The sequence below is a fragment of the Sinocyclocheilus rhinocerous genome, unplaced genomic scaffold, assembly GCF_001515625.1.
Source record: "Sinocyclocheilus rhinocerous isolate Xijiao unplaced genomic scaffold, SAMN03320098_v1.1 scaffold1499, whole genome shotgun sequence".
Taxonomy (NCBI): domain Eukaryota; kingdom Metazoa; phylum Chordata; class Actinopteri; order Cypriniformes; family Cyprinidae; genus Sinocyclocheilus; species Sinocyclocheilus rhinocerous.
This window is the reverse complement of record NW_015650016.1, coordinates 634,139-645,103: the sequence shown is the minus strand read 5'-3', so window position 1 is coordinate 645,103 and position 10,965 is coordinate 634,139. Positions and strand designations below refer to the sequence as shown.

Sequence of the window (10,965 nt, the reverse complement as noted above, 5' to 3'; positions counted from 1 at the left end):
GCGTGAGTGTGATGAGTGTGTGTGTGAGTGAGTGTGTCTGTGTGGGAGTGTGAGAGAGTGTCTGTGTGAGTGTGTGTGATGAGTGTGTGTGTGTGTGTGTATGTTTGAGTGTGTCTGTGTGAGAGTGTGAGTGTGATGAGTGTGTGTGATGAGTGTGTCTGTGTGAGAGTGTGAGCGTGAGTGTGATGAGTGTGTGTGTGAGTGAGTGTGTCTGTGTGAGAGAGTGTGTGTGATGAGTGTGTGTGTGAGAGAGTGTGTGCGCGTGTGTGTGCGCGCGTGTGTGTGTGAGAGAGTGTGTGCGCGTGTGTGTGCGCGCGTGTGTGTGTGAGAGAGTGTGTGCGCGTGTGTGTGCGCGCGTGTGTGTGTGAGAGAGTGTGTGCGCGTGTGTGTGCGCGCGTGTGTGTGTGAGAGAGTGTGTGCGCGTGTGTGTGCGCGCGTGTGTGTGTGAGAGAGTGTGTGCGCGTGTGTGTGCGCGCGTGTGTGTGTGAGAGAGTGTGTGCGCGTGTGTGTGCGCGCGTGTGTGTGTGAGAGAGTGTGTGCGCGTGTGTGTGCGCGCGTGTGTGTGTGAGAGAGTGTGTGCGCGTGTGTGTGCGCGCGTGTGTGTGTGAGAGAGTGTGTGCGCGTGTGTGTGCGCGCGTGTGTGTGTGAGAGAGTGTGTGCGCGTGTGTGTGCGCGCGTGTGTGTGTGAGAGAGTGTGTGCGCGTGTGTGTGCGCGCGTGTGTGTGTGAGAGAGTGTGTGCGCGTGTGTGTGCGCGCGTGTGTGTGTGAGAGAGTGTGTGCGCGTGTGTGTGCGCGCGTGTGTGTGTGAGAGAGTGTGTGCGCGTGTGTGTGCGCGCGTGTGTGTGTGAGAGAGTGTGTGCGCGTGTGTGTGCGCGCGTGTGTGTGTGAGAGAGTGTGTGCGCGTGTGTGTGCGCGCGTGTGTGTGTGAGAGAGTGTGTGCGCGTGTGTGTGCGCGCGTGTGTGTGTGAGAGAGTGTGTGCGCGTGTGTGTGCGCGCGTGTGTGTGTGAGAGAGTGTGTGCGCGTGTGTGTGCGCGCGTGTGTGTGTGAGAGAGTGTGTGCGCGTGTGTGTGCGCGCGTGTGTGTGTGAGAGAGTGTGTGCGCGTGTGTGTGCGCGCGTGTGTGTGTGAGAGAGTGTGTGCGCGTGTGTGTGCGCGCGTGTGTGTGTGAGAGAGTGTGTGCGCGTGTGTGTGCGCGCGTGTGTGTGTGAGAGAGTGTGTGCGCGTGTGTGTGCGCGCGTGTGTGTGTGAGAGAGTGTGTGCGCGTGTGTGTGCGCGCGTGTGTGTGTGAGAGAGTGTGTGCGCGTGTGTGTGCGCGCGTGTGTGTGTGAGAGAGTGTGTGCGCGTGTGTGTGCGCGCGTGTGTGTGTGAGAGAGTGTGTGCGCGTGTGTGTGCGCGCGTGTGTGTGTGAGAGAGTGTGTGCGCGTGTGTGTGCGCGCGTGTGTGTGTGAGAGAGTGTGTGCGCGTGTGTGTGCGCGCGTGTGTGTGTGAGAGAGTGTGTGCGCGTGTGTGTGCGCGCGTGTGTGTGTGAGAGAGTGTGTGCGCGTGTGTGTGCGCGCGTGTGTGTGTGAGAGAGTGTGTGCGCGTGTGTGTGCGCGCGTGTGTGTGTGAGAGAGTGTGTGCGCGTGTGTGTGCGCGCGTGTGTGTGTGAGAGAGTGTGTGCGCGTGTGTGTGCGCGCGTGTGTGTGTGAGAGAGTGTGTGCGCGTGTGTGTGCGCGCGTGTGTGTGTGAGAGAGTGTGTGCGCGTGTGTGTGCGCGCGTGTGTGTGTGAGAGAGTGTGTGCGCGTGTGTGTGCGCGCGTGTGTGTGTGAGAGAGTGTGTGCGCGTGTGTGTGCGCGCGTGTGTGTGTGAGAGAGTGTGTGCGCGTGTGTGTGCGCGCGTGTGTGTGTGAGAGAGTGTGTGCGCGTGTGTGTGCGCGCGTGTGTGTGTGAGAGAGTGTGTGCGCGTGTGTGTGCGCGCGTGTGTGTGTGAGAGAGTGTGTGCGCGTGTGTGTGCGCGCGTGTGTGTGTGAGAGAGTGTGTGCGCGTGTGTGTGCGCGCGTGTGTGTGTGAGAGAGTGTGTGCGCGTGTGTGTGCGCGCGTGTGTGTGTGAGAGAGTGTGTGTGTGCGTGTGTGAGAGAGTGTGTGTGTGTGTGTGCATGTGTGATGAGTGTGTGCGCGTGTGTGAGCGTGAGTGTGATGAGTGTGTGTGTGAGTGAGTGTGTCTGTGTGAGAGTGTGAGAGAGTGTCTGTGTGAGTGTGTGTGATGAGTGTGTGCGCGTTTTTGTGACAAATGAGGACATAAATTTGTATAATGACAAGGGTATGACATAGGTATTACAAGGAGAAGGTGACTTTTCAGGACATTACCCCATGTCCCCACTTTTCAAAAGTGTGTATCTGAAGGTAATACAGCACTCGACCCACAGCCAGAACCACCTGAGAGCTGTTGCAGGACGCCACGCTGATGTTCCTGCCCTGAGGCTCCTTCCACTCGCTCACCAGAGCCTTGCTGTCCTGAGTGACCAGCCTCACAGACACTGACGTGATCTGAACACACACACAAACACACGTGATCACAGGCATTCTGACACAACCACAGTGAAGTACAGCTCAGGTGCGTGTATGCGCACCTGTATGAGCTGCTGATGCACTACATTCCCACAGAAGAACGTCTGCTGATTATCCACAAACCCCGGCAGCTCCGTCTCCTCCACCTCCTCTCCACTCAGCATCAGCACCCTACACACACACACACACACACACACACACACAGATGGCAGGAATGAGTAAGTGAGGTATATGTCAGCTCTAGACTGAAGTAAACTAAACGCTCTTCTCACCTGGTCTGACCCACAAAAGACAGAACCAGCATGTCATCAGTGTCTCTGCTCGACTCTGAGCGGAGAGGCCACAGACCTGACAAACACACACACAATATCAGCATAAGTTTGTGTCAGAACCCTGCCTATAAAGAAAGAAAGGAAGCAATATTGACTTTTGTCAAACGCATATGTATGCCGTAAATCAGCTGCAACCGGCAGTGGCAGAACCACTCATTTATTCTGATATTTGTGACAGAGAAGCCAAGCTGAATAGCACAAAGTTACATGTCAAAAATCATTATCAGTCAGCTGTGCATCGGCTCCACCTAAAACTGCAAAACACCCAAAAGGGCAAAAAATGACAGTCATTAACCGGCGATCAATCTGTGGATTTGGTCTGACAGTAAGCTCTCATCAGGTGTCTGACAGCGGGTGTGATGAAATGGATTACTGAAGGTGATAAGCGATGCAATGAGGTTTTAAATGAGATGATTTTTTTTATTGCACTGGATTAACTCAATTAAAAGTCCCAATAATACATAAAACTCACAGACATTTTGGATGATGCTAATAACTGCTATGCTGTTCTATATTTTAAAGAAATTAGTGTTCCTTAATTTAACAATTTACATGGCTGAAACATCAGCAGTACAGTACAGCAGGAAAAGGAAATGAGCAAACAAATATACTGTGCATTCACAGCATGTAAGCGGCTAGTGATTAACATGAAGAGCACTTAACCGCACCTTTGATGCCGGGCAGGTCGATGCTGGCGTGCTCATGGATCCCAATGCCATTCCGAATGATCCTCAGAGAGCCTTCCTTAAACGCTCCGGAGCACGTCACCAGCTGCAGGAACACACACAGCAACTGATGACACACACTGAATCTGAATCAGGGCTCTTCTGGGCCGCAGTGATGCGCAGACGTCTCTCACCTGACCCTGTCCTTGTCTCTCCAGGTCCACCACACACATGTCCACTATCGGCCCCAGGTTAGTGAAGGTCTCCATTACAGCCACATACGAACCCTGGTCATTACTGTCCACATTCAGCTGCAAACACACACAAACCACGCTGGCCTTAAACACGCCATTATCACAGAACAATAATGAATCTGCAAGACTACCAACCTTAACTAGTTGAGAATCTCCTAGTCTGGATCCCACAAACACCACACCGTTATCCAGATACGTCAGACACTCTGCGATAGAGGTCTAGTGAACACAAACAGAGATGCTAGTCACGTCTGATACAGCGATATAAAATCAACACCAAACGGATAAAACATTCAGCGATCTAGAGGCCGGACTGTGACTGAAAACTAATGTAGGGCTGGACGATATGGCCAAAATTGATATCACGATATATTTCTTAATTTCGCTACTTTATCAGATAAAATGAAAATGTCATTGAAACTTTTCTGAAGACAGTCGGTTCCCTTCACAGATACATTTATATAAAACACCCGCGACATTTTTTGATTTTGAAACGTGCAGTGCTCATGTTTATTCAACGAAGTCAAACGGCACAAATAAATCAATGTATGGGAAACACTGGTAATGTATATCGAAATATCGGAAATGTGTTTAAAAATCATATCACCGTTATTGAAAAAAATTATATCGCGATACATATTGATATTGAATTATTGTCCAGCCCTAAACTAATGATTTGTTTGACTAAACATTTGTACTGTAATTTCACTTTTTAAGAGCCTAATGTTCAGGTGTTCTATATAAAGCGTAGCGTATATGTAGCGTAGTGTATTGTAGTGTAGTGTACAGCAGTGTAGTGTAATGTAGTGTAGTGCAGTGTAGCGTACTGCAGTGTAGCGTAATGTAGTGTAGTGCAGTGTAGTGTAGCGTAGTGTACTGCAGTGTAGCGTAATGTAGTGTAGTGTAGTGTAGTGTAGTGCAGTGTAATGTAGTGTACAGCAGTGTAGTGTAGTGCAGTGTAGTGTAGTGTACAGCAGTGTAGTGCAGTGTAATGTAGTGTAGCAGGGTTGGGCTGCTCTGACGCACCTCTCCCAGCAGCTCCACATGCAGGTCTTTGAGCACCACAGCTCCGTCCATCAGCTCCTCTTTCTCCAGCAGCAGCATGAAGAGTCGGCCCTCCATGTCTCCCAGCAGGTACCGCGAGCCGTTCGGATCCACGCGGTTATGACACACGATGGTGCTTTGCTGTGATGTTTGAAACACGCTTTAATCACGGAGTACATGAGAATACAAACGACAGCTTGAAACGGACAGGAGGACATCAGCAGATGTGTTCACCTTGATAGTTGGAGGAGCGATGGCTAAGTATTTGTCTCCGTTGTGATAAGTGATGGACTCCTGTCCGATGATTATAGCTCCTCCAAACGGCTCTGGGACTGAATATATGTGAACACACAACATTTCACACCAATGATTCATAAACCAGCATGTCTATAACAGTCAGTCAACTTCATGAACATGAATGACAACAATTAAGTTTGGGTGAACAAAGCCTGTAAGAATGAATTTAACAAACAATTAAATACAAATGTAATAGACATAACCTGTTATGACAGAGTTAAGTGTAAGAGCCTTAAAATGGTATTTGGATCAGTTTGGGCTGTAGAAATCCTTTTAACAAAATAAACGATGCAAAACAGTCATTTATAACTGTTAATGCTTGACTGGTTGATTAACAAATGAGAAAACACTGTTTACTTTATGATCAGACCAGATATGTTTGTTGAAATGCATTTTTACAAGAAATACTCGTGCTGTCAATGGTAGCTTCAAGAGATGCTGCGTGTGAAGAACATTTACAGGGTTCAGAAACTCTACAACAACATGATTTATAAAACTAGCTCAATCCTGATTAGCATAATGCTTGTTTCCGGTACGAATGCAAGTTATTATACAGTATTTGTAATGATGTGGGTTTCTGCTCAAGCAGCCCGAGTTCAACAGATCTGAACAGTCGTCTGTGAAGCGTCACCTCACCCGGAATGACCATCGATGCTTCAGCTTCCACGTTCTCCTGCTTCCAGGGTCCTTTGTTGAACTCCTTCTCTCTGAGAGAAACCTCGTATGTCTTGACGTGCCGACCCTGAGGATCCTGGACACACACACACACACACACACACAGCCGCATGAGCAGACGGGACACTCGCTCTCAAACACATCGCGCAGGAAGATCCATACCTGATATATGAAGCAGACGGTGGGCGCCTGGCAGCCGTACAGGAACTGGACGTCTATGACCTGCAGCTCCTCCAGACGGATGTTGAAGGCTTTGAGCTCGCGGTTATCACGGTCCAGAGGAATGACCTTAAACAGCCCGTCGTACAGCCGCAAGCCGATCATACGACACTCCGGATCCACGATCCCGATGATCCCGGTCTCAGACGGACGGCCGATCCGATCCTGACACAGACGCAGCGGTCAGACGAGGCCGAGGCCGTATGATGCAGTGTGTTTGGACAGGTGTGTGGGTTACGGTCATACCTGCACGTTTCCGTGAGCGCGGGTGATGATGTCGATGCTGTCTCCGTTCTGCTTGTACTCCAGGATACAGGCGTTGTATTTAGCGGTCAGAATGAACAGAAGATCTTTGCCCTCACCCTGCACATAAAGCAAACAGACAGCTTTTAATAACATTATGCAAATGCAGACGTCTGTTCGTCCAAGTGTTGACATGCTGCAGAAATCTGCACGAGTAATTCAAGTGCTCTCACAGAGCTGCATGACAAACAGCATCGATCGACGCGCGTTTCTCAGTGGCTTATGCCACACTCGACTCTAATGGTGTTTCTGCACTGATATTAGGGATGTCAGATTATGATTATCTATGATTATATCACAATTGCTGTTTTAACACTAACAATATCCAATAAGTCACTCACTTTACAAAAAGCAAACAAAAACACACATTACTAGTGCACACTTTTACTGTGTGATGGAACACCGCCACCTACTGGAGGTTATAGCTTCATATTTAAATAATCATGTTATTTAAAAAAATAAACAAACTCAAAGAATTATTTCTACAATTGTAATTGCAGCTCAAAAGTGGCATTAACGCATTTACACTGCATTAACAAGTCTGTGTAAACATCTAAACACTGCTTTAGATGCAGCTTCTGCAACGCAAATTTAGAGAAAAAAGCTCTTATAATGGTGAAACAGCCTTGGAAATCAATTTAAAGATTCAGCATTTTAAACAAATTTTAAAAATCAATTTAAAAATCAATTAAAAAATTTAAATCAGATCAGATGTTCACATAAGCACTGAAATGAAATATAGTTAATATAGTATATTTGCAGACAGCCTGTTGTAGATTTAGAGTGGAGAGCTGCTGCTTCTGATTCTCAGTTCTCCACCGACGCAGATCATCTGGGGCCAGTTGCATAAACACAGACACTATTTTAAGACTGGGTCCTAAAGGAGTAGTTCACTTCCAGAATAAAAATCTCCTGATAATTCCCTCTCCCCCATGTCATCCGAGATGTACATGTCTTTCTGTCTTCAGTCAAAGAAATTAAGGTTTTTGAGGAAAACGTTCTCCATATAATGGACTTCGATGGGGACCAACGGGCTGAAGATCAAATCAGTGCAGCTTCAAAGAGCTCTACACTATCCCAGCCGAGGAATAAGTCTTATCTAGAGAAACCATCGATCTTTTTCTAAAAAAAATAAACATTTATATAGTTAACCACAGATGCTGTGGTCTTGCACTAGCTGGACTTCACGCATGACGTAATCACTATATGGAGAAAAATCCTGGAATTTTTCCTCAGAAACCTTCAATTCTTTGCGACTGAAGACAGAAAGACATGAACATCTTGATGACGTGGGGGAGAATAAATGATCAGGAGATTTTTATTCTGGAAGTGAAATAATCCTTTAAGAACTAGTTTCACTAACTAGCAGTAGATAAGGGATAATTGGTCGTCCTTCTGAGATTCAAATTAGACCAATCGCCCTTTTTGTAACTGAATTAAAAAAGTTATGACCACTCTTGAACAACCCTCTACATTGCGAGTAAATCACTCGCATATGCGACTAAATCTTCACTCTGGGCGACTAAATGATGTCTAATATTAGCCAATGGCTAATAAATTCTCCGATTTTACTCGCCAGTGTGTGAGTTGGAGGCGGAGTATATGATTAGCACAGATATATTTTCACTCACAGAACACTCTGACTGAGCGCTTCAGAGTTTCACTCTCCGCTGTGTGTGTGTTCACTGCTGTGTGTGTGCACTTTGGATGGGATAAATGCAGAGCACTAATTCCTAGTATGGGTCACTATACTTGGCCACATGTCACCTCACGTTTTTCACTTTTATACTATAGTATTTCAGTCTGGCGAGTAAACAAAAAAATGTACTAGCCAATGGCGATTCAATTGCCAAGGTGTCCGTAGAGGGTTGTTGAAGAAAATAAACTTAAGACTAGTCTAAGCAGTTAATGCATCAGTCCATCACTACAGACGGACACACCTTGGGTCTGAAGAGCTCCATGACCGCGATCTTGCCGTACATGCCGACCTCTTTGACCGGCCGCAGACCCTCCGCAGTGACCACATAGATCTCCAGACGCGTGTTCTTGGCGATCAGCAGGTTCAGATCCTCCGCAGATGTGAAGTGACCTGCAGACAGACATCAGCACTGACATGAACGCGGCACACCGGTTTAACTAGTCTCGCTCTAACTCAGTGGTTTTCAGTCCCACCGCTCTGCACATTCGTGTGTCTCCTTTACTTACACACCTGATTCAGATCCTCAGCTCGATAAGAGACACAGAACGTGCAGAGCGGGGTTAGTGAACCACTAACTCAACACTCCTCACTAGTGCTGGTCCAGTCCTAACAGACTAGTTTATCCTTCCTCACTAGTGCTGATCTAGTGCTAACAGACTAGTTTATCCTCTCTAGTGCTGATCTAGTGCTAACAGACTAGTTTATCCTCACTAGTGCTGATCCAGTGCTAACAGACTAGTTTATCCTTCCTCACTAGTGCTGATCTAGTGCTAACAGACTAGTTTATCCTCACTAGTGCTGATCCAGTGCTAACAGACTAGTTTATCCTTCCTCACTAGTGCTGATCTAGTGCTAACAGACTAGTTTATCCTCACTAGTGCTGATCCAGTGCTAACAGACTAGTTTATCCTTCCTCACTAGTGCTGATCTAGTGCTAACAGACTAGTTTATCCTCACTAGTGCTGATCCAGTGCTAACAGACTAGTTTATCCTCACTAGTGCTGATCCAGTGCTAACAGACTAGTTTATCCTCACTAGTGCTGATCCAGTGCTAACAGACTAGTTTATCCTTCCTCACTAGTGCTGATCTAGTGCTAACAGACTAGTTTATCCTCACTAGTGCTGATCCAGTGCTAACAGACTAGTTTATCCTTCCTCACTAGTGCTGATCTAGTGCTAACAGACTAGTTTATCCTCACTAGCGCGGATCTAGTGCTAACAGACTAGTTTATCCTCACTAGCGCGGATCTAGTGCTAACAGACTAGTTTATCCTCACTAGCGCGGATCTAGTGCTAACAGACTAGTTTATCCTCACTAGTGCTGATCCAGTGCTAACAGACTAGTTTATCCTTCCTCACTAGTGCTGATCTAGTGCTAACAGACTAGTTTATCCTCACTAGTGCTGATCTAGTGCTAACAGACTAGTTTATCCTCACTAGTGCTGATCCAGTGCTAACAGACTAGTTTATCCTTCCTCACTAGTGCTGATCTAGTGCTAACAGACTAGTTTATCCTCACTAGCGCGGATCTAGTGCTAACAGACTAGTTTATCCTCACTAGCGCGGATCTAGTGCTAACAGACTAGTTTATCCTCACTAGTGCTGATCCAGTGCTAACAGACTAGTTTATCCTTCCTCACTAGTGCTGATCTAGTGCTAACAGACTAGTTTATCCTCACTAGCGCGGATCTAGTGCTAACAGACTAGTTTATCCTCACTAGTGCTGATCCAGTGCTAACAGACTAGTTTATCCTTCCTCACTAGTGCTGATCTAGTGCTAACAGACTAGTTTATCCTCCTCACTAGTGCGGATCTAGTGCTAACAGACTAGTTTATCCTCCTCACTAGTGCGGATCTAGTGCTAACAGACTAGTTTATCCTCCTCACTAGTGCGGATCTAGTGCTAACAGACTAGTTTATCCTCCTCACTAGTGCTGATCAAGTGCTAACAGACTAGTTTATCCTCACTAGTGGTGATCCAGTGCTAACAGACTAGTTTATCCTTCCTCACTAGTGGTGATCCAGTGATAACAGACTAGTTTATCCTCACTAGTGCTGATCCAGTGCTAACAGACTAGTTTATCCTTCCTCACTAGTGCTAATCCAGTGCTAACAGACTAGTTTATCCTCACTAGTGCGGATCTAGTGCCAACAGACTAGTTTATCCTCACTAGTGCTGATCCAGTGCTAACAGACTAGTTTATCCTTCCTCACTAGTGCTGATCTAGTGCTAACAGACTAGTTTATCCTCACTAGTGCTGATCTAGTGCTAACAGACTAGTTTATATCATAAAGCAGCTGCGCACTTGACTCCAGCAGTGTTTGTTTAGTGAATACTGTGTCACACACGGGTGTTTGCCTGCAGCAGTGTGTCAATTATCTCTATCTTCTTCAAAGGCAGCACACTGGGGATTGTGACACGAGCAGCGGATCTGGGAAACTAAAGTTTGTGTTTGTGTCAGATTCACTAAACCGCACACACGCCAACGGATCCATTTCAGTTAAACCCCGCAGCAGCACAGTGTCATAAACACACGCTGACAGATCTAAACACACAAAACTAACATGTTTATCGTGTGACGGGTGTTTAATGTGTTTATCCGCCGAGGCCTGAAGCGCGGGAGATAAACACGCACTCACCCGTGATACAGGCGTTCACCGCCGTGGGCTTCTGCGCGGTGACCACGTAGTTGTAGGACATGGCGTTCACTTATATCACGCGAACAGCCAGAAATGAAGAGAACTGGTGTTTAGAGTGAGATATGTAGCATGAATCCGCTGAAGAGCGCTCGGATCAGCAGGATCAGTGTTTGTGTTTGTGTGTGTGCGAGAGACAGCGCCGCCTGCGGCCCGGAGGAAACACTGCGCTTCTGCGCCACAGCAGCTAAATCATTCTATTATTAGTAGTAGTAGTAGTAGTAGTATTAGTAT

At 47.1% G+C, this 10,965-nt stretch overlaps 1 protein-coding gene across 1 annotated transcript in view; it reads right to left on the bottom strand.

Moving 5' to 3' along the window:
- ddb1 (damage-specific DNA binding protein 1) overlaps positions 1-10,885 on the bottom strand; it is an 18,568-nt gene extending 7,683 nt beyond the window's left edge. Inside the window, exons 1-13 of the mRNA XM_016516337.1 lie at positions 10,675-10,885; positions 8,276-8,424; positions 6,279-6,395; positions 5,976-6,197; positions 5,775-5,889; positions 5,076-5,173; positions 4,824-4,982; positions 3,933-4,016; positions 3,738-3,854; positions 3,547-3,649; positions 2,819-2,894; positions 2,609-2,717; positions 2,359-2,525 (exon numbers count right to left, since the gene is read on the bottom strand). Coding sequence (XP_016371823.1) covers positions 2,359-2,525; positions 2,609-2,717; positions 2,819-2,894; positions 3,547-3,649; positions 3,738-3,854; positions 3,933-4,016; positions 4,824-4,982; positions 5,076-5,173; positions 5,775-5,889; positions 5,976-6,197; positions 6,279-6,395; positions 8,276-8,424; positions 10,675-10,735 — 1,577 coding nt within the window. The 5' untranslated portion in view covers positions 10,736-10,885. The remainder of the gene's footprint in view (positions 1-2,358; positions 2,526-2,608; positions 2,718-2,818; positions 2,895-3,546; positions 3,650-3,737; positions 3,855-3,932; positions 4,017-4,823; positions 4,983-5,075; positions 5,174-5,774; positions 5,890-5,975; positions 6,198-6,278; positions 6,396-8,275; positions 8,425-10,674) is intronic.
- Positions 10,886-10,965: the final 80 nt, after the last annotated feature.